The 24,155-nt window shown below is 44.6% G+C and overlaps 1 protein-coding gene across 1 annotated transcript in view; it reads right to left on the reverse strand.

Moving 5' to 3' along the window:
- ahrra (aryl-hydrocarbon receptor repressor a) overlaps window positions 1–23,089 on the reverse strand; it is a 59,105-nt gene extending 36,016 nt beyond the window's left edge. Inside the window, exons 1-3 of the mRNA XM_041065365.1 lie at window positions 22,788–23,089; window positions 22,246–22,338; window positions 19,659–19,840 (exon numbers count right to left, since the gene is read on the reverse strand). Coding sequence (XP_040921299.1) covers window positions 19,659–19,840; window positions 22,246–22,307 — 244 coding nt within the window. The 5' untranslated portion in view covers window positions 22,308–22,338; window positions 22,788–23,089. The remainder of the gene's footprint in view (window positions 1–19,658; window positions 19,841–22,245; window positions 22,339–22,787) is intronic.
- Window positions 23,090–24,155: the final 1,066 nt, after the last annotated feature.

Below are 24,155 nucleotides of genomic sequence, written 5' to 3' on the forward strand. Positions count from 1 at the left end.
TTGGCAACGCTGCTCATAACAAAGATCACAATTGTCATGACGCAGACTCGTTCACCCTTCTCCTCTCTTCTCTCCCTCGTTCTCCATCTCTCCCTCAGCCCCTTGTCCTGGCACGCCCTCCCTCTCTCCGTCATGCCACTGTCCCTGTTGAGCATGCATGGATACAATGTGCTCCACTGTGCTCTCTGAAGGCTAGCATTACTGTTCACACGCGATCCGAACCCAACACTGATATGCCCCCTCCCCTCCTCTCATTTTTTCCTTTCCTCCATCTTTCATCCCTTTTTAAGTTTTTTTTTTTTTTGAAGACATGGCTGGTATAATTTTAGTAATATTTCAACTTTTCACAATAACTGGTTTTATACCAAATTCCCTGAAATTAAATCCATCCTCTGATATTTCTTTTATTTTAAGCTTCTAAAATGTTTTTCTGTGGTAATAAGAGAATCCAGCACTGTTCACAGATGCACACATTTGAAAGCTTGATTTGTAAAATCTGCAGCATCTGCTGTGACAAAGAGAACGAACAGCTTACGTCCTCCTTTGATTATACAGGACGAGTTCACAGCCAAGAAATGAGCAAAAACACTGGTCTCACAGTCACAGTATGGAAACTAACCCGATGTTCTCCTTCATACTTCAAACACACCAGAGACATGAAACACCTTATGTCACCTGACACGTCTTTAGGGTAAATGAATTTGAAATGGACAGAATCACTGTTTTCTTACAGTAACTAGTGATAAGGGAAAGAAAGTGAATGTTGACGATCCCCAACGAGACTGTTTCATTAAACCAACAATATCAGCCCTAAAACACACACACACACATTTTATAAATTCCAGCTCACACACATACATATGCAGATATAGCCGTCTGTAATTTAACAGTATGGTGTGAGTTCTTCCTGTCTCCGATTGTTTCCATGTGGTCGGCCTCAGGAATCTCTCCTGGATATTCAGAGTCTGCCGCTGCCACGGTAGGAACACGATACCTGACTTTCTTCCTCCATGTTTCTCCTGTTTTTTTGGTTTTTTTTCCCCGTCTGAGTCTCAGTGACGAAAATATTCTCTTCCTCTCTCTTTTTCTCATCTCTGACGTTCTGAATCGCATCGCACACGTTTTCTCACGTTCACTCGCCGCTCTGTTAAAATGCTCTCAGTGCAGCGCAGAGAGAGGCTGCTTCTGCAGCATGGAGAGGACCAGAGGGCGTGTGTGTGTGTGTGTGTGTGTGTGTGTGTGTGTGTGTGTGTGTGTGAGACAGTTAGTGTATGTGCATATGCATTGAATACCTTAAGGACTATGTGTGATGGCAGCTCTCCAGTGTCATTCAGTGATAGTGTAGCGTAAGTTGCAAATGAACTCATTTCTGCAGGGCTGGTCTCTCTCTCTCTCTGTTTTGCTTTCATTCACTCACTCTCTCACTCACTCTCTTGCTCTCTCTCTCTCTCTCTCTCTCTCTCACTCACTCACTCTCTCCACTCGCTTCGACAGATCGTTTTCATAACCACTTTTCTGAGGTCACAGCCTCGTCTGCAGTAGTCACGCAACCCCTCGCCTGCTCAGTCAGCTTTACATGCACACACGCACACACACACACACATATACACATATACACACACTCTGCCACAGCAATACTACACTACACAAAACCTTGTCTTAAAGAGACAGAGTGCGTCTCTCTCCCAGCAGCCACAACATGTTACAGACTCGGCTTTTAAAGGGTCAGCATGTCTATTTTTGGCTCCCTGCGCTCAGAGCATTCCTCCGCTGCTGGCAACACACATGCAACCTGTGGCTGCAGAGTGGAAAAGCAACACCGGCTAAAGCTGATTTTCAGATTAAAGCTCTGACTGTAATTACTTTTAGCAATTTAATACTTTCTTTAGAATGCAGCTGTAAATATTTGTTAGGATTTTATGTGCAGAGAAACGACACCGTGGATTAATCACAGCACTAACACGCCTGTTCTGGTAACACACTGCATCAGGGCATTTCTTTTATTTTATGTGGTGGGGGCATACTTAGGAAGCAATTCTGCCTTTTCCCTCATAAACCACATCTGAATTAACGATGCCAGTTGCTAGAGCAAGGTGGGAGTCAGGTCTGCAGCCACAGGAAGACATAACCACTTCTCTTTGGACCCAGTGGTCTTTCTATGCCGAAGATTTGCTTGTGTGTCTGTGTGTGTGTTTGTGTGTGCGTAACATGGCGATGGGAATGTGGAGCAGCCGAATTCTTTCCGTGTCCAGAGGACAGAGCTTCACATTGTCCTGTCCTGACCGGGCCTGTCCATCTTTCTCCCTCTCACTGTCCTTTTCTTTCTGTCTTGTTGCCTCCCAACACCTCTCCGTCCTCTCATCACCTTTCTACCACCAGGATAGCCCAAGGAGGAAAATGCAGTAACTGAAGATGACAGAGAGGCAGAGGCAGAGACAGTGGGCAGAGAGAAAGTGAGTGCCAGTGATCTGAACCGGTTTAGAAAGACAGAGAAACAAAGGGACCATTCACGGAGCTGGCCTTGTAAAATACTTTCTAATCCCTACAAAGGTCTGGTTTGTTGGACGTCTCTTACGTACAGTGTGACAGATGCGTCTGAGATCTGGTTCAAATGTGAAATGACTTCTGCCGAAAAGATGTCAACAAAAATAACATCACATCCGTTTCAGTAGCCAAAGTTCTGCAGCTTGTTACGACACATGTAAGCTTTCAGTACACACCTCCCAACTGCGACTTCCCCAAACGCTGCTGAGGACGCTTTGTGTTTCTAATGACTAATGAATGTCGTATTTGTTCATATACTTTCAGTGTAATTTATTGCCCAGGCCTTCTTGTTGTTTGCAGTCAGCTTTGCTCCTTACTGGAACCTGTTAGGATGATTAGCAAGACACAAATAGGCAGTGGTAGATTTATTTACTGATCTATTGATTGTTGTGTGGCTGTTTACGATGATAACTGTGGCAGATTTACTCAAACTTTGCAGTAATTTTAAATGAGGTTGTATGAAATGCTAACGTTTGTCAGGTTAAAAAAAAGAAACCAGCATTCAGGCTCTTTGTACCCAGCGCATCTCTCTGGCTGCAGCTCTGTACACATCTTGTACACATGCTGAGAAATAAAAAGCTCGACCGGCCTGCTGCGACAATCGCTTGTCTCTGCTTCGTCTCAAAGGTTCAGCAACGTGCATTTGTTGCACAGAAGTGTGGCACACAGAGTAAATGTGTGTGTGTGTGTACTGTTTACTGTGTACACACAAACCTTGTTGATTTCAAATCTCATTACCTGCATGCTGCTGCAAAATCAGAGCTGACACTTTGACACTGAGTCCACACAGAGTGGACAATAATTCTTCACAAGCTCGAATGAGATTTTCCAGCTCATCAAATCTCAGTTTGTGTTTTTTGTCATGACATCACCGGTAAGGGAGGGGGGAGGCCACAAAACAGCCTCAATATGGCCTGGAAATGGACTGAGAATCTGGCCGGGAGAGGTTGCATGAGAAGGAGAAGGACGTGAAGTAGCAGGGAGGAGACGCTTGCCAAGAGAAAAGGCTCAGGCCTGAAGGCTTTTGGCAGGTGGTCGGTCTCTGCAATCCATCCAGCTGATGACTAAAAACATGGGAGGTGTTACAAGAGAATCTATTACCTGTTCATGATCGTGTGTCCATGTCACTACACAACAGGCAGCAGTGACTTTAAGATCCAGGATTTAGGTGAAATTTCACATTGACTCAGTCTAATTCCAGGCTGAGAGGCTTTGCTGTGGATACAGCTGCACTGAAATTTATCTTCAAAACAACTCCATGAACAGTTTGAACTGAGCAGCAATATTCTCATAAAGACTTCAGCATCCTGCAAATGTCCAGAAACACTCGACCGACGAGTAAATACAAAGATAAGAGTCAAACGTATGAAATCTTTCAACAACAACTACGATCATTTTTCTGGAAAATCTGAATCATAGCTCACTGTTTACCGCAGCAGCCTCAGCCTCATCAGCCGTCCTGTGGCTGCAGTTTTCTACATGAACTGGCTCATCTCACATTTTAATAAAAACGCTGCTCCAGCGACGGATGAATGTAGACTTGGTGCTGTGGTGGCCCAGTGAATTATGCAACAGGCTTTCTCACTCTCCTTCTATTTCATGCCTCCCTCCTGCCTTCTGCAGCTCCCATCCACAGCACTGTGTCAAAAATCATTCATGGTATTAAATGAGAGGAAGTGCAGGATAACGTGAAGCAGCCAGGTGAGTGAAGTCAAGCAAGAAAAGTAAAGAATCAGCAGCCTCAGTTACTCAGGTAAAAAAAAGAAAAGTGAGTGTGAGAGTGGGAGGCAGGCTGCAGTCGGGTCCAGGTTGTCCCTGCCTCCAGGCCAAGGAGTGGTGGCACCACCACAGACAGAGGATTAGATCAGAGATTAACAGGCTCAGAGAGGGCAAACCAAAGTTAAAAAAAATGCACAGGTGCCCTGAGATCTGAGCGCAATGAAAAAGAAAGTGATAGACGATGAAAGACATGGATGAAAAAAAAGAAGTGTGAATAATGTAAGTATGGGGACAGAGGTGTCCTCCATGCAAGCGAAAATTATTTTAGGTGAACTTCGTACTAATGCTTTCATACGAGACATCGAGGGAGATGTGTCCAATACCGCAGCGTCAGGACAAACACAGACTAACGACTCATAAGGACAGACTGAATTTGCTCTGTAGATCAATCTGATTGATTATTCTTTATTGATTCAGGACAGAAATCATCATCATCGGTTTAAACCGGTTTGTTTTTTGTTAACTGTCTGTAGCTGTTTTCCATAAGAAGCTTCAGATGACTGGTTTGTTTCAGCCGAAGGATTCCAGTATGAACAGACGGTGTAGATGATTTAAAGAGATCCAACAGCAACAGCAGCTCCAGCGAGACATGTTGACAGACACAGGACAATCAGTTTTTGCTGCTTCTGTGCGAGAGTGCATGAGAGCGGGTATTTATAAAACTATCACCACATTATCATGCCTGAGACATGTGAGCGGGTGCGGCATCTTCATCCTTAACTCGTTTAGGACATATTGAGGTCATTTCCACGGGTTTACACAACATTGCGTGAGAAGGGAAGGGTATCCGGTGGATCCAATTGCCCTCTGTGAGGGCGGCAGCGCCTCCATGAATGTGGCCTTTGAGTGGCGAGAGGCCAGCAGACATGCAGACAGCCTGTACTTACTGTATCTGGGAAAAAGGCCTGATGCGACTTCAAACAGCCACAATGATGTTATTATGGTCCCCCCTCCTCCCCCAAGACTGTTTTCCCTCTCTCTCCTTTCTGAGAACTTGTTGCTCATGAGTCACAAGGAAGGAGTCTCCAGTGATCTGTTGTTTACCCTCATTTAACCCGTGGAGGGGTCTGAGCCAATCACTGCTTCAATTTCACTCTAAATAAGATGTTTTTTGTTATCACCCACCCAAAAACTGTGATCATCTCCTTTTTCACTTTTCTGTGGGGGGAGAGGGGGGCGCTGTGGGTATTGTTATGTGCGTTTGTTGTGTGTGTGTGTGTGTGTGTGTGTGTGTGTGTGTGTGTTTTATGTTGTGGTGTGTGGTGGAAAAGTTAGAGACCAAAGCTGAAATGATTCTGATGAGCAGTAACCAACTGGACTAATAGAACTTTCAAAGCGAAAACTTCTCACTGACTCGACAAACACGCATTTCACACTGCTTCCTGTAAACTGGGTTATCCACGTCTTTCAGATCTGCAGGTTTCTTCTCCAGAAAATCAAATAACACTCCCAGCAAACCTAGTTCAACATCATCCCAAGCAAACCCAAAGTTTCTACAACGTGATGATACGACAGTAAAATATATATGTGAACACAGGGTTTTAGAACTTATATCAGACAGATATTGAAGCCCTGGTTTCACAAAACGACGCAGGTGGCAGGCGGCTATGGACGACGAGTTGATGTGACTCAGCTTTGATTTCGGAGCTATATTTACACAGGCTTTCAGCGTCGGTGCAGGCTGTCATATCAACATCTTTTCAGTGTCACAAAGCTGACACTGAAAAGTGCTGGGCTGGGATAACTCCTCTCACTCAGAATCTGGGTTAGGTTTCAGAACGACAATTTTGTCACAGTTAATTTGTCAAATAATTCTGCAGAAATCTGAACTATACAACGCTCTGTAAACTGTGTTCTATACTGACTGGTTAAGGTGTGTTAAAGCACGGTTTACAGATTTGAAACTTCAGCGTTCAGGGCTGTACAGTCGCCACGGAAAGATGCCAACACTCCACTCACCCTGTACTCAAACTAATTGTTGTCCCACACTGCAAAAAGCCCGTGCATGCGTTAATCCGGAGACGCTGCCAGGAAAAGCACCGAGATCCATTATAGGTCAAGAAATGCTGCATTAGAAATCAAATGTGACGGAGAGATGATGGGAGTGGTGTATGAAAAATCAACATGGGTGGAAGCCACTTCCAGCTCTATGTTTGACAGATGACACTGTACGAAAACAAGGATTAGACTGTCAGTGCTCTGACTGGATAAATGTGGGTGAGTGTGTGTGTGTGTGTGTGTGTGTGAGTGTGTGTGTGAGTGTGAGTGTGTGTGTGTGAGTGTGTGTGTGTGTGTGTGTGAGTGTGATGCATATTTAAAACATTTGCAATTTGATGATGAAAACAAACCCTGGCACATTAGCATGGAGAATTTCCCAGCTCCGCACGCAAACTTAGAGCAGGGGAGGGCCCCAGTGTGTGTGTGTGTGTGTGTGTGAGTGTGTGTGTGTGAGTGTGTGTGTGTGTGTGTGTGTGTGTTGCTGTGGGTGAAGCCGGCAGCTGTTTAAATTCGGTCTAACAGTGCTCTCTCTGCAACATGCCAATTTAAACACGATCCTCAGGGACAGAAACAGTCTGACACTTCTCTTCTCTTCACCACCTCTTTCTGTCATTTTCTCTTCTTGTCCTTGTTTTCTTTTCCTTATTCTCTCTCCCTCATTCTTATTCTGTTTCCTATTGTTCCATATATCCACTGTCTTGCCTCTGAGTTGGCATTAAATCTGAATTCAACCTCACAACATCAGTCCAGCCTGTACTGTACACACAGCTCTCTAATCTCGCTGCATTAGCACCTGATCTGACGATGTGACTCCATCTCCTCGCTCCCTGTCATGTAGCATCTTTAAGAGGTCGTGACACTGTGCGTGATGAATAAGTCATCAGATCGGCGTCCAGAGGCTCGGTGCCCGTGGCTTCATTTCTAAAAAGCTCCCAAACACAAAGGAACGTCTGTGACAGACAGCGGCTCGTCCTCGATTCTGTCAGATAGAATAAAACTCTCCTGCATCTACAGTGTTAAAAAAGGAAAAGTCTTCTGATGAAAATTAACATTTGCTTCACTGAGAAACCACTGAAATATGTGAGATGATGAGACAGTTTCAGTTGAAGCTGAAATGCAAATAAAAAAGGTTGAAATGCAGCTGAGAGGAGCTGAAAGTGAAGATCTACAGACTCTGAAAGTATTTAAAGCCCAGGTGAGTGTGTGTGTGTGTGTGTGTGTGTGTGTGTGTGTGTGTATAAAATTCAATTAGTTCTGCAGCAGGCCGGAGGTTTTTATTTCATTTGATCGCATTAAGTTAACGACTGACAGCAGCAATGAAACACCTCTGAAATGCTTCATCACATATGTATTAATCTTTACAGGCGACTGCTGTGGAAATGCTGCCTCTGTATTCGCCTGTAATAAACACAATATTACAGTAGATTATACTTCACAACTTCACAAGAGTTAAATTTCCGTTTTCCGAGGTGTGATGGGCTGATTTCACCACTCACACCATAAGAATATCATGAACCAAACCACAACTCATCTCAAGAAAAAGCTGCAACACAATTTTTAAAAATAGCTTTCTTCTCCTCCATTATTCACTCACTACATCCTTTACTCTTTTCTTTTTTTTCTCGCTTTTTTCAGTTCAAACTACAGTTTATGCCACTCAAAAAGCCTCCGAGAGCTTTTACCATGAACTCCCCCAGTGGGCTTTTAATGCTGGGGATGCTGGTGAAAACCTCCAGTGGAGCCCAGCAATCCAGCATGGACACACACACACACACACACACACACACACACACACACACACACACACACACACACACACACACACACACACACACACACACACAGACTTATCTTGCCGGGAATTTTTATCAGGAAAACTTTGTTATTTTCAAGTTTTTCATTAGAACTAAATAGCTTGAACACATTAATAAATAAAAGGGAAACACTTCTGAAACGAGAGTCTTGCTCAACATTTTTGTAGTGTGTGTAAGTGTGTATACACACGTGTGTGTGTGTGTGTGTGTAGCCGTGATAAATCGTCAGACCTCAGCAGAGTTTTTCTCTTTGACTTTAACAGTGTGATGAGGGATACACACACAAAAATCCCTCGATCTGCTCGTCATTTTTTGCAGTGTGTGTATGTATACACACACACGCACACACACACACAGACACACACACACAGACACACACACATCCCAAATAAATCCCAGTAAGCATTAGGGCCCCCGCTGCGGCTCTGTTTACTGTTGAACACTTAAGATATACCTTCCTTTCTCCTGGCTAACAAATAACGCCCGCGGGGCTGAAGGGCTGAGTCAAGCACGAGTCACGCAACCACCTCTCTCTTTCTCTCTCTTTCTCTCTCCCCCTCTCCCTCTTTCTCTCTCTCTCCCCCTCTCCCTCTCTCTCTCTCAGTCCCCCCCTCACACACACACTCTCTCTCCACCCTGGCTGGAGAGAGAGTGTGAGACATTTGCCCCTGCAGAGCTGCTCCTCTTTAACAATGTGCCTGGACGCTGTCAAGTCAGAGACGATCCTGCTGCTGTTTCCTGATGTTCAGCTTCACACTGTCTTTCATTGCAGTGCCCAAGTAGATGTGTGTGTGTGTGTGTGTGTGTGTGTGATGAGGAAGGATTGTCTTTGCCCACTCTCCCTCTCACTGTACCCTCTGCTTGCGTCTCCCTTCACCCTAAAAATATTTTGTCAGGCTCACTCATTCGATGATAATTCGGCAGAGAGCAGGAGTTCACTCAGAGTTCAGACTGCTTTGGGTGCACAGAGGGCAGCGAAGGCCTGCCAGCCAACAAAAAAAACACACAAACCCTTTTAAACACTCTCTACAATCACGTTCTCTGGTCCTCTTTAATTAGCTCTTACTCCGGCCCTTTCACACTGAAACACATGCTAATAAGAGGATGATGCTTGGCTTCAGTATCAGAGGAATCTGCATGGTGAATTTACATTACACTGTGTCTGGCTAACGTCATCTGAGATTGAAAAAAGGAGCTCCCCCCTAAAACTTCTCCAAATAACTCTAACTTTATGTGACATGATCTGAGAAACTATTTTTGCCCGGCTGAGTTACGCTCTCCTGTTTTCCCATATCAAATGCTGATGAAAGGGGACCTCATCTGGCTGACGGTAGTTAGCGTATCGAGCTGTATCGGGTCAGATGCCACCTTTGGTTAGTGATCTTTCCAACCGCATGGAAACATATCGATTTACATTAGGGAACAACAGCAGGGGCCGAGGCCCGGCCACCGCTGCACACTGAAGCATGCTACAATTAAGATAAATGGAGGTGACAGACAAAACAAACGGTCCGATGTACAGTATGCCCAGGCGGCCAGCACGACCAGACACTACCAGATGACATGTAGTACACGTGGTAGCTGTGCCACGCGAGTAACCTTCAGAAAACCAACATGGTCCTGATTATTATCAGTAATGCTGCTTGTAAAGGGCGTAGGCTTCAGTTCCTTTCCATTCGCTCCACAGCTCAGCTCAGTGCTGGTGTGAATGCATGAAAGCCGTAACTCATTATGGGTGTGCTGATGCAGGTTGTGAGATTTCGTGGATTTCTCCCTCTCACACCTTCTCTGCTGGTGGTAGGCTCGTCTCGGCGCGACGCTGCCCCGTATTGTGCTAGAGCAGCAGTGTCACGGGGTTCATTCATCAGCAGCTATGAATAGCTGCTCCGTTCGCTCGGTTTAGCCATCAACAGATCGCGTTACTGACACCCCTGAGCTTTTTATGCTGGCGGCCATGTTAAATTGGTTGCTGCTGTAGCTAAAAGGACTTGGGTGTTCGCTGGGAGGAAACTGGTGGCCATTTGAGCCAGGATGACGACCAGCGCTCAGTTCACAGGAGTCGATATATGTCACGCCATCAATCAGTTAATTGTGGCCTGTTTCTAATCCATGCAAACGGGACAATGGGGGGACGGAGACAGGCTTAGCATTCACAAAGTCTGATTCTTAGATTCCACTGTTGATTTGCTTATTTATGATTATTATTATTCGTTCAGTTCCAGGCAGGACACACTACATTGCACCTTTTCTCTGTTCATGTGTGTTTCAGCACTGCTGTACAATGGATTCAGTTTTCTCCAATTCAGTGATCCCACAACAGTCACAACATCTTTTTTTTTTCCAAAACTCAGGAAGCGGTTTGTGCGCAGAAGTGCCTACAGCACGCCACAACAAATGAAAAAATGACTGTTCCGAGCCTTAATGAGTTATCAAATGGGCTTTCAACATGTGGCTTTGGGCAGGACTGAAATCTGTAAGCTATACTGCATGTTTGCATGGAGATAAACAAAGTCTATTTGTTTGCTGTGTGGGGGGAATGAATATAAATTGGCAAAGTGAAATTATTTAATCTCAGCCAAAAGGGGTGTAGCTGGGGCTCAGCGCGGTTCGAGTGGCGTGCCTGTAAAAACTGCACACTGCGAAGCAAAAGCAGAACAAATGTTTGGAATAAGAAATGTGTCTGCCAATAACATTAACATTCAATAACTGAACAACACCCAGTGAACTTAAAATAGACTTGACTTCACAGCAGCAAGATTTCTAATCGAATGACACGATATTACAAAATATGCAAAACAACAGCTGGGATTTGTCAGCAAGTCTGTAGCATCACTGCATGCTTAAAGTACGCCCATAATATAATTATCATCTTAATCTCCAGGGGATTCTGTGCGCTTGTTGCTTCCCTCCTCGTCCCTCTGTGCGTCCCTTGCTCAGGCAGAGCGGCGCGCTAGGCGGTAGCTGTGACAATAATTACACAAGACAGCTTCCAACAATAGTGTTGGGCCAACAAAGGCTTCTGCTCCCTCTGCATGAGTCCTGGCTGTCCATTCACACTCACTCAAACTCAAACACACACTCTACCCGTCTGTTCGCACACACACTCGCACACAAACACACCTCCCATTGCCGCGCAGCTGCCACTAGCTGTAACAGTTAGCGTCTAACGGCCCCCCCCCCCCCCCCACCCCCCCCCTCGGCACTGATTTGAGTAATTCACTTATGGCCTTTTGTGATCCCAGGGGCTCCGTAGGGCCCCCCAGGCCAACAGAGTCCAACTCCACTCAAGCGAGTTCAGTGTCTGTGGCACGAGAGGCCAGGCAGGGACAAAGCCAGTGTCATGCCTTTGATTCAAGCAACTAATGAGTTAGCTGTGAGGATCCTAAATGCATACGGCGGCTTCTCCATTCACGCTTCTCGACACATACAAGGGATTAGCATGGCTGGCCTGTCGCACTACTTAACAGCCATTGTGTGGCTGATTACTGCAGAGGGGGCAAACACACATGCAAGGGGGTGGGAGACTGAGCTGACATGCAACTAATGTGCAATTTAGCATGGAATCATTAGGCGGGTAATGGCTATATGTTAGCTGCAACAAAGGGAGCATAACAAGACTGAAATTCAAAGTATGCATGAAGCTAGTACCAGCAATTTAACCAACAGCTCATCCCACCTTAAGGAGCTGATATCCCACCTTAAGCAGTTTTACTGATGTAACTTTGAATGGAGAACTTTTAGTCCCATAATGATCTAAAGAAAGTTTAAGAATCGTTTCACTCAAACTCTGAGGGGAAACGTTTATACGCGTGAAAACGGTCAAATTCAAAGATGTTTCATGGCTGCACACACGGTTCTCTGCAGCTTAAATACAAACTATCATTATGAGTGTCCATGTTAGTGCAATGTATAAACAAGCTCCTGTGTAACCCTGCTCACAGCCGGTGAACGGGATTTGTGCACGCCAAAATAAAGTAAAGGAGTGATAAAACCCTGAGCACTGGCATTAGGTTAGTCATAACAGTGAGGACACATTACCATTTACACTGGAAATGTATTAATCGCCCATACATCTGCCTTTGTATATAGAACTCATAGCACGGCATCACAGACGTTGCATGTGGAGGAAAGAGGAAGGAGAAAAGCCTGAGCGCTGGCATTTAGCCTGATCACGCACTCTTCATGTAGCACATGGAGATGAGAGGTGATTTTCTTTCAAAGAGGTCAGTGAAACAAACAGAAGGGCAGAACCCCACGGGGAGGACGAAGGAAAAGAGGAGGAGGAGGAGGGAGACACAGAAATGTTAGTCATGGTCAAACAGTATCCAAGAAGAGGAAAGAAAGAAAGGGAAAGAGTTAATAAGACATGAGACAGAGGTGGAGTGACGGTGAATCTGTACCTCCATCTGACCATGATAATCACTCACGAGAGCAAATCTTCTCTGCCTCACTGCGATCCATTATCTCCCTGGATGCTCTTAATCAATACACATCAGTAAATTTTATAAGCGCTTATTGATGTGTGTTGATCAGTAAAATTGAGGATTACTCTTAAAAAGTCTGGTGACTGGAGATTTCGTGCCACCAGCACCAGCACAGCGCTGACCAGTCTGCTTCCGTGTGTCCTCAGGCTCCTTGTGACATATGACATTTAACTGATATGATGGGCTGATGGGCTGAAGTCCCTGCACCCGTCGGGCTTTCATGCACTGCATGCTGGGGGACTCGAATGAGTAATCGCCAGGCGCAACGAAAGCATCAAGAAATCAGCATGTGGGCATTGATTCACAGCTCGTCAAGCTGATACTAATTATCCAAGAAGTTTACCTGATGATTCCTGGTGATTCCTCTCTCCCAGTCCCTCTAACACCGCGACAGGGTCAAACAACAGGGGCGAACGAAAAGGTCGAAGGCTTTGACCTTCAGTCGGTTTGAGTGTTCACTTCAAAAAGGGTATAGACAGACGTAACAATGGGTCAATGAGCTGTGCAGCCAAGTACCTGTTGTACGTCCACAGCCTGGGAGCATGTGATATTAGTGCCACAGGTCAGGCTGAGCAGGTTCCTTCAAAGACCCCAGATTATCCAGATTCTCATTAAACAGTCAAAAGCCTCTTTGAGGCTGTAGCTGAGCACAGTGGTGCTTTGAGCTAAATGCTAATGTCAGCATGCTAACAAACTGTGAGTGATGAGTTTAGGGCGATAACATACACACATCTGTGCTGGAACACGGCAAAGAAGCTGCCAATGCTATCTCGTCACGTGCTTTCAGAAGGCGAGCAGCTGTGGGCTGCAGTTTACGGTTCACCTGAATCTTCAGGAGGAAGGAAATCTGATTTCAGAAATTCAAAGCAGCAGTAAACTGACCACATCTTGACCTTTGTGTTGCCAAACCTTTTCACTTCATTCATAGTCCGTGCGGCCTCTGCCCTGGTGTCCTGTCTGCCTTTGGGTTGCAGCGTATAAGGAAGGAAAAAGTCTAAGGTCACTGAGAGTTTAGTAAACACAGAGTCCGTCTATAATCTGACCTGAACACATTTCCACCCCTGAGCAAAGCCTCTGTTTGGAAACAGCTATCACGCTGCAGCACTTCCCTCTTTGGGAAATTGAAAGGTCTGCAGTTGTGTTGACTTGATTGGATACAGATTTGACACGAGAAGGATTAACCCAAATAGTGAGGAGAAGGGGGCTTACATCCGTGAAATTCTTTTAAATTTGCAGATGAGAGAATAAGGACCTGGACCGACTGTTTTGTCTCATGCTCTCCTTCCTCTATTGCATGATGGTGGCTTAGTTACAAAACCGTCTCCTGTCTGCTGGCTGACGTCACCGGTGGCGTATGCCTGGCGTGAGTCTGTGGGGCCTGTGGCCTTTCTCTTCCTCTTTTATTATCGCTCACCCAGCACTTAGAGGCAGACAACACACATACTGAAACTGGCTCACACACACTCGGAGAGCTAAACACTGATGACTGCTGTATGGATTCTGTGTAGCAGTGAGACGATCAGCATGTCAGGTTATCAGACTCGGCATAGATAGGTATACCTGCACTGCAATCTCTCATCACATTTGCGTGTGTGTGTGTGTGTGTGGGTGTGTGTGTCGGTGTGTGTGTTCCCATATCCTGTCAACACCCTGACTGGACCGACAGCTATGAGGGAAGGTGGGGCATTAATTGAGGACTTCCAGAAATACGCACTTAAAAATACACCTCTCTGCGACGTGGATACGTTTACACCACAGGCATTTATATTTGGGCCTGAGATTTGTTTTGGTGGTAGTTTTCAGGGTTGTTATGTTATATTGCACTGACGATTTTCAGAGCAGATCATTTACTGAAAGCGAAGCAGTGCTGAAGTCATCTGGAGGGTGTCAGGCTGTGGATCTGTCTCTGAGGGACTGTGCATGTCTTTAGTTTTTTGTCCTGAGGTGCAAAAAGAGCAAAAACAATACATAAACTATGTGGGAGTGAGAGTGTGAGCTAAACTAATGGTGTTTAATAACAGTCTGTGTTGTTCCACTGAAAGCTCATCATTAGCATGAACTGCTGCTGATGAAGAGTTAAAAACAGCGTCTCCTCTGCTGTTTCAAATGACTTTCTGAGACCAAGTTTATTTCTGTTCTGTTCAGACTGAAAATAATCATCTTGCAGACTGTGAACCTCAGATACATTATCTGGATAAATACATGAAATATCACACATACTATAGACATGGTATAAACTCTTCCAGCCTGAATGACAGAACACTTAAAATGTGTGACTGTAACCACAGATATCTGCTACAGAAATGCAACAGCAGATAAATTCAGGAGCCAAAAGCCAATCAAGAAGCATGAATGTGGCTCTAAAATCAAATAAAAACTGTCTGTAAAGTAATTTTACAGCCCAAACCGGCCTGAACACAAGGAATCTGGAAGAAACATGAAAAGATCGACTGCACAGTTCAGTCATTTAAAGGGGATTCTTGTGTGATGTGGCAATTCTGGATGATTTTAATGATTTGTGATGTTAGTAACACCACTGAAGCTTGATGTTGGTCACACCATTTCCCCTGAGTCACAGAAAATCAAAGCAACCCTCTGCAAGCTTTTCCAGTGTTGCTCCAGTCTATACAGACACTAAACTGGTATGAAATCCACCGATCAGCCTTCATTTCTCTTTCCTCTGACATGTCTCTGTATTTAGGGAAACGGCTTGAAAGAAGAAAATGAAAAACATATTAATTAAATACATAGACTGGAGGAGATGAAGGGTACAGCCCTACCATCTGATCCCAGGAGTGACGATGTGGGTGGGGTGGGGTGGGGTGGGGCAAAGAGAAATACTTATGGATTAATGCCAGTGCTGTTTTTTTCCCAAGGGTGTGACGGGGAATCCGATTGCAGAGCCACGAGGGTCAAGACCAGAGACGGTGACAGATGCCTTCAAACTAAGCTTCTGTCGCACCTCATCAAACAACCACAGCACACTCAGTTAAAATAGCCACCATGGCATGCACACAGTAACACACACAGGTATACACACTCACATCTAAAGTCGTTCCAGCTGAAACTTCTCTGCGTGGACCGGTGGTCCTTCTTTTTTCACAGGTTAACGTGTTCAACAACTCACTTCTCTCGTTTTATCAGAGAGGCAGAGGCTGAAGGAGCAACACACTAGGTCTGTGTCCAGGATCCCTGTGTTAAAACAAGCTCTGCTGACTGCCGGTCCTGTTAGAGACAGCTTCAATTCATATCAGTCCAACAGGCAGAAGACGAGGACAGAAAGAAAGGAAATGAGGAAAGGCAAAGGTCTCATAACTGCTTTTATGTCACTGAGATACAACAACAACACCTGGTCAGCATCTCAGCAATAACACAATCTAATTAACACACAAATAACACTAATTAATTCATTAAAATTCCTCGTCCTTTAAAAAAATATATGGTTGTAACCGGATTAAATTTTCAAAACAAAGCGAAATTCTAGTTTCAGATAATGAGATAAAAAGTGGAGAAACACACTCACGCAGACAGACACGCAAACACACGTTACCGGAGGAAAAATAAAGGCAGAAAGACAAAGGAGGAGGGACAGTTAATCCTCAGGGTAAATATTTAACAAGCTCAGCAATTACAGTGAGGGTAGAGACCTAACATGGAGGAGAGGGGAATAACAGCCTGCTGACTGTCAAAACACACACACACACACACACGGTCTCATGGACCCACTCGCTTGGGCATCTGCCTAAAAATGCTGAAAATCTAGATACGCTGACCTAAAAGAAGAAGTCCCACTCAGCCCGTAGGCTACGAAATGATGATTTTCATTTTCGTATTATTGTCATTATTTTTTTGAAGGGGTGTTGCCCTCTGGACTTGTGGCCCATTTTCACTGGCTCGCCGTGCGTTACCTGTGTCATGGCTCACACGTGATCATGTGCATTTCCTTTGTGTCGTCTCAGCTGGAGACAACCGTGGCAGCAGAACCGCTGCACCACTTTTACATTAAAAAGACGAAGCAGAGAGTGACATGTGAAGCTGAGCTTTAAGGCTGCGTGTGTATGTTAAGCCACATATATCTGACAGATTATCCGGTTTATACAGGACAAATGATATTTTCTCATATCCAAACATATTTCTGTCCATCCTCCAGGCCAACTAAACAAAATTCTATAAAAAAGAGAAACTAAACTTCATCAGTCATTGTCAAAGTGCATCACTGTGCACAAACAGCAGCTTTTCCTTTTTTTCGTCTTGAGGCTCATAAATCATCTCGGGTCGTGGATCTGACTGTGCCTGTAAACACAGCACACTGCAATCACATGGAATATGATGATGAAGGGAAGCCGAGGAGAATCTGTGTCTCATGTCGCTTTTTATTTACACATACACACACAAAGGCATGCACGCACGCCGCCCCGGGGTATATTTGCATGTAGTACATAGGTACACGCTGTTAACCGTGCTCCACCCATGAGCAGTCACGCAACAGAGACAAGGCAGAATCTCAGGTGCTTCCAAAACCACCTGCTGCTCGTTCTCTGCACCTTCTCACACACTGTGCATGAGATTCACAGGAGTCAATGCATCTGTGTTTGAAAAGGACAAAACCAGTGACACAATCCCACCTGAGGCCAAATGCTGTACACATTTAATCACAGCTAACTGAGCTGGACATCAGTCATGACTCACAAGTAACTTCACACAGTCCCCCCGGTGGACAAAAAGAAAAACTGCATCATCATCCACGAGTGGAAAAACCTTCACTCTTCCTCTGTGAAACTGTTTGTAACGGCAAATAAAACCTAAAGTCGCAGGTTTCATGGTTTCATGTCATGTTTTCAGGGAATGACTCACTGTTCAGAAAAAGGAGGAAAAGAAAGATGACCACGACTGTTGTTCCAAACCACAGGAAGGATGTGGACATGCACGTGCTGCTCATCTTACATTTATCTGGAAAAGCTCTGGCCGCACTCCATGTTTAAATATCAGTGGAAAAGTGGCAATTGTGAGGGTCAAATGAGTTGTTCAAAGACAGATGCATACAGAACCAAATCCCTCGTGTTCCACTCTAATTAATCTCATTAGTGTAGCATCAAAAGACTGCTAAGCTGGTCACTTCTGCCACTGATAACAAGGCGTCCAGCAGAGGCAGAGCCATCACAAACAGGCTTTGGCACTGATGCGTGTTCAAAGAGCCGAGAATGGAAGATCCTAAAATGTTTACAGATAAACGTCGTCTTTCCTGTTCATCTGAACGGCTGAGAAAATGACTGGAGGTGAGCTAAGTTTTAGCACTGGCCAACGACACACAGGCAACAGCTTCCACACACATGACTGAAGCTTGTTGATTTTCCAACCCCTCACTTTGCACCACTGACACTCGGCGTCGCTCCTCACTGAGGCAGCGGCCGTGGTCTTTATCTCTGCGTGAGCCCTTTTCCAGGAAGGGCACCTTTAATAAGTCCGATTAGCACCTGTACTGAGTCTGTCCGTGATGGCTAAGCTAAATGAGCATTCAGGGTAAAATAACTGAGCGTATGTGTGTGTGTGTGTGTGTGTGTGTGCATGTGTCTACAGTTGCATGACTCCGGCCAACAGGACGCCAGTTGTTGGGTGCCATGCCAGAGCAAGGCAGCGGATGATGGAGATTAAGGGTACTGTAAGGATCAGAGGAGGAGAAGGTGAAAGAGGAGAGCAAAGGAGAGATGGCTGCGAAACTCTCAACTGCTCAGACCCTCACAAACGCCTTTGCCAAGTTCTCAGAGAAAAAAAGCTTTGGATGAGGACATTATTTTCACTAAGAAAGCAGTGAGGTTCCTCTCCACGGGCCTCCCTCTCCCCCTCACCCTCCTGCCACTTTATCACGCACATGTTCCCCAGCAAGGCAGTGGGAGGATGCTCATTTTTAAAAACTAAAAAAGCACCTCTTATGTTCAGAGCTGTCACATCCAGCTGTGCCACTGGCCTCAGAGTTGATCAAGCAGCCCTCAAGGCCACCAGCAACAAAATACATTCACAAGAGGCCCATGAATATTTGAGGTGGATTGTCGAGCAACACAAGGAGAGGAAAGGAGGCATTCAGGGGACGGAGGGAGGGTGGGAGAACAGGCGTGGGCCTCAGTATACCTCTTAATTACATGTGACTCAAAGACACAAAGGGATAATGAGAGATCTGGTGAAAAGACAAATAATACCTCACATCTACAGAGATGCCCTCACAGACACAGACACCTTCAAATCATCGTAAATCCTTCACTGACTTAATAAAACAGTTCTAAAACACACTGAAGCAGCACAGGAGAATGAGACAACACAAAGATGCTTTCCCTACAACACTTCTGTACCATCTCTGCTGGTCTAAATTAGAACCAGTTCAGGACATAGAGCTGAGGGGATTCTAACTCGTGAGGCAGACAGAAGAAGTTCACAGGTTGTTCCATGATTCTACGAGGTTACCACAGCTCACAGGCAAGTATCATCAGTCCTTTGTCCTCTGATAGGAAGCTGCATTTTAAATAGATTTTGATTTGTCCCTTTCACACTCTGTTGACACATAACAGAGAGTGTGTAAAGAGAAGCAACACAGATGAATATGCTGTGTGTTTGACCATCACACGCGGCGCCCTGAAAGCTGGACACGTCCCAAAAGCAAACAGCACACGCGTTTGACTCGCACCGTTTGGTGATGAGACTTTCAGCTTCAACCAATATTTTCAAATCATATTTAACATCTTTAAAGAGACTGTTTCCATTTTACTGGAGTGAGGATCAAACGACCTACAGGGCTGTGTCTCCTACAAGCACTCATTATTACCACTGCCAATAATATTGATAACTTAATAAAGCGTTTCCTTACAATCAATTTACAGATGTTAAGAGATGTTTCTGTAGCTGCTTCCGTACTGTAACAAAACAATTTCCCTACAGTGATCAATAAAGTTTCTCTCATTCTCACTCCCTGTGAACTCAAAGCCTCACACACACACTCACACACACACACACACCGAGGAACCAGTGTCATCTTAATGATCTGCTTTACCTTGGAAGAAACTTTTGACGCGGAGGTAGGAAACTGCAAGGCGCAGCACGGACAGCTTGTCCAGCTTGGAGATGACATCTGGGGGGAACGGCAGCAGGCTGGCCAGCCGGTCCAGCTCAGCATTCAGCCTGTCCCGGTGCCGCTTGGACGGGTTGGTTTTCTCACTGGCAGAGGACGGCTTCCTGATGATGAGACAGAGGGGGGAGAGACAGGTGGGGTTGAGAGGGCATCAGAGTGTGTGTGTGTATGTAGACAGTCAGTTGTCATGCATTGAAATAAGATGAGATGAAATACACCTTTATTAGTCCCACAATGGGGAAACTGTATCCATTACAACAGCAAAGAGACAGATTCACCCAGGATTTCCAAAAAATCCAAAAATATTTAAACACTCAAGATTTACCGTAGAACATATGCTGCAAAATAAGAATTTAGCTGAATTCTAATTCAGCTAAACAGCCTCAACTTAGTCATGCATGTTTTTCAGATCCACCTCAACAAGAAGTAAGCGACAGAGAAAAGGATTAACTTGTTTAACTTCACTTGTTGGAGTCATGCTTCTGCTAATGGCAACGTTAGCTGAAATCTGATTCACACTACATGACACGGGCCTTTTCATAACGCTTACACACTCAGCTTGCCAACCCCTGATGGACTTGGTTGAAAATATTGTACATTCTACGTTTCCTAACTTCTAAACTGTGGCTAAGAGCCTGTATTCAGTGTGTCCTACCACAAAAACTCCCAAACACACTCATATCAGCTCAGTTTCTGGGGGAAAAGTGGAGCAATGTCTGACTCATAACACTGTTTGTTGTGTGACAATTAGATTTTTTGATCAGTGTGAAAAAACGAAAATGGAAAAAGGAATTTTTCAGAAATAGCTTCCAAACTAATTCATGTCAGTTTTGTTTTACAGTTGTTCCTCATTGTCAGGACAGAAACTACAGGATCGGTTTTTGTCTGACTCTGGTTAAGTTTGGTAACCACAGCACCTTTCCGACACAAGTACAGACACATGTCCATATAAACCACAGCTGAACAAGTCCTTCTGTCTTTAAACTGTATTTCCTTCTGACTCAGCCTGCACCAGGACACCATGCACCGCACTAAGTCGTGCTTCCTCCAGTGACAAGCCTCTTTTTTTTTTTCTTTGCAACAAGACAAAAAAAAAATTTCATATCAAGTTTTATCAAGTTTCAGTCCTTAGAAAATATCTGTCCAGGCTGCAAGAATCTTGTACTTTTACAATAAAGTAAAATGTCTGTATTTAATAACACGGACTGCGGTCGTTTCATTCTTCTCAGTGACTCCCGTTATTAAAGGTATTGGACGCACTGCACTGCCCCTCTCAGTAAAAAGCCCTTTAGACACAGAGTTATTTGTGTGTTTTGATACGGCGTACACAGCTTTACCAGTGGAGCTTAACATGATCCACACATGTAATGGTCAGCTCCAATTTCCACAGCTGAAAGTTTCTGTTCGTCTCCACAGAGACAGATTACTTTTACGTGAATACTTCGACATGGTGTTAATACGATGGCCCAACTAATAATTACATTTTGTATTTGTTTCTATTGAAAAATATAAAAATGAGGACGTGAATGTCAAGATTTGATCAGATTATTCAGGTAAACTTTATTTCACTCATAGGTTCACCCATGAATATGCATGAAAACATCATCATTATTCCAAAATAAACAAAGAAACACTAATGAATATCTAGAGGCACTGAATTAAAATTCAAAGTCCTGAAACATACAGTGGTATAACTGAAAGACTAGAATTTCAAATGTATATTTCAGTCCACATACAGTAGTGATTTGATGTGGCAAAGATTTCCTCTCAGATCAGCAGCAAAGGCAGTGCAAAACATGAAAACTTTATAAATGCCACAGGCCTTGTTAAATTACCACTTCCCTCCCCGAAATCTTATATAACCTACATTCACTATTCATGACATCAGCTGACAAGACTGTAAAAATTTTTTTAAAAAAGCAGCTCTCAAAACCAAAAACTGTGGATACTTAAAACACCAAATGCACCCAGTGACTTCCCAGACTGCAGGTAAACACACGCACATTTAAAGTATAAAAAGCAAAACAGACAAAGCTGTATGCTCCAAGTTCCTCCACTGCCAGCGTGAGCTTAGTTTACCCATCATTCACCCTGTTTCTGGCTATTTGGACACACATCTTTACAGTGAGTGGCAGGATTCTCATAATTAAATAGCTTTATAATAAGTGCTGTATTATTAATAGTATGTTTGCAAAAAATAAATGAAGCAATTAAATTTAAAAATGCTGTGATCACTAGTATTAGTGATAGTTGGGTAATTATAAAATGTTACTCAGTGCTACATTTCTATGAAGACTTGCAGTCAGAACCAGCTGGAGTTTACGCTGTTATGTTCACACCTTCATGTCGCTGCCGCTTGATAACTTCCTGTGATTCACTGTAATCTATCTTTAAAACATCAGATAATACGGTGGAGACTGAAGCTTTCCCTGCACATCAACAAAACGTGCATCCATCCGCCACACAACACTGATTTCACAGAACAAGGCATGAGGCTGCGCTCCTTAACTGTTTCTGGATGGGCTTCCTCCGCTTCCTGCCCGCATACATGCAGTCTCCCGGAGGGATCATGGTCTTGCGCTCCGTGGAGGTAACAGGTGCGCTGCGGAGGAGACACAGGGACGTTAACTTCACATGTGACTGCAGACAGAAGCTGAACGCATGTGTAAAACCGTGAGCATTAAGACAGGTTCAGGCTCGTTGTTGCACATTAAAGGTCATTCCTCAGCTTAAATCTGCAGCAAATCCCTGCATCTCTGAAATTAAAGTCAAAATAACGCTAATTAAACTGTAGTTAAAATTTCAACAAAATATTATGTGTGAATTAGCAAAGAATTAAGATTTGTGGCACGTGGCTTAAAAGACCCACAAATTATAGTGGTGCAACTTATCTCATTAATATCTCTAAGTGCGCAGACGAAATGCTGGATCCTTGAAAATAAGCCGTAAAATAATATTATAATTAAAAAATAAAGTCACAGCGAAACGTCAGAAACCATCAAAAAATAAGAAGAAGAAAAAATGAAAGATAAGAAAGAAAAAAGCACTGACCCTTTATCTGTGTGGATGTCAGTTAATTCCAGTATAGTGTTGTTGGGCGCTGAGCCGCATTCACTTGAAGTGCAGAAAAGAGATGCGTCTCCCAGGGTGCACCGACTCGGTGAAGCCAAATGATAAATCCACGGCAGATAAAATAAAGCGGAGAGGTCCTGCACGAGCTCCGAGCTGATGTTTTCATCAGCTTTGCTCTGCTCGGGGCAGATGTTGGCTGATGCTTTATACCCAATTGAGTCGCCTTCACTTCCTCGCGTTTCAGGTGGCGGATTCCTCTGAATGACATGTCGAGCTCTTCGCACGCAACTCTCTGCCTCACAAACAGAGCGCCAGCACACACACACACACACACACACACACACACACACACACACACACACACACACACACACACACACACACACACACACACACACACACACGAGGCTTATGCTGCTTTCAGGTGTTGCCTGTAAATGGGAATTACAACTTTTTGGTTCTACGTTTTTTTCATATACATATGTGTTTACTTCATAGTTTATTTGTTTTTGTGTTTAATATTTTATAATAATAAAAACTACACGACTTAATCTTTTTTTTTCTCACCGAGGTGTTCATGATCTTTTCTTTTAGATTAGTGCATGGTCTGACATTTCAAAGCTGCATGTCCGTGAGTATTTTCTCTTCATGTGCCGCTGTTGCTTTTCTTTGTCTCACTAAAGGAGAGACGCCTACACTAAATATTAAATCAGTCTGCAACCCGTATTAAAATAAGTGTACGTCCCTGCTAAAATCCCTCTCGGTGCGTGAACGGTTTACATATTTACGAGGAGTACGTGAAAGCAGCAGCAGCCCAGCCGGACCGGAGCGCACAGCCGCGCGCAGCACGCACGCATTTCGTGGGCAGCGTGAGAGGAGGGATCACACGCGAAGGGCAGCGGAGGCTCAGACCTCCGGATCCGCACCGGGGCTGTCCGCCGTCCACACCGCTCACGGACCGCAGGCATTTGTTACAGGCGCCCGTTACGGAGTAGAGCATATCTGACAGCCTGCGGCGGCGGACGGGACCGGGGCGTCTGAGGCGGTCGGACACGGGCGGCTCGGCGGGACGGGGTATATACCTTCAAAACAAAAGCATGAATGTGCCGCGGAGCCGGTACGCGATCTTGACCGGTTGATCCGTGTTGTCTCTGGGATAAAATGTGACACCACAGTGAGTGTGACAGGACTAATCAACTATCTCATCACAGTCACTTTGTTTAAGCTGGTTTGATTGTTGACGAGCTGATAACGTTTACAGCGCTGAGATGAAGGAAACGCTTCTTTTATTTTGAATAATCGGTGCCGCTTTTTTTTCCCCCTAAGATGCCAAAGCTAAAAATTCGT

This window comes from Toxotes jaculatrix, chromosome 20 (assembly GCF_017976425.1).
Source record: "Toxotes jaculatrix isolate fToxJac2 chromosome 20, fToxJac2.pri, whole genome shotgun sequence".
NCBI classification, from domain to species: Eukaryota; Metazoa; Chordata; class Actinopteri; family Toxotidae; genus Toxotes; species Toxotes jaculatrix.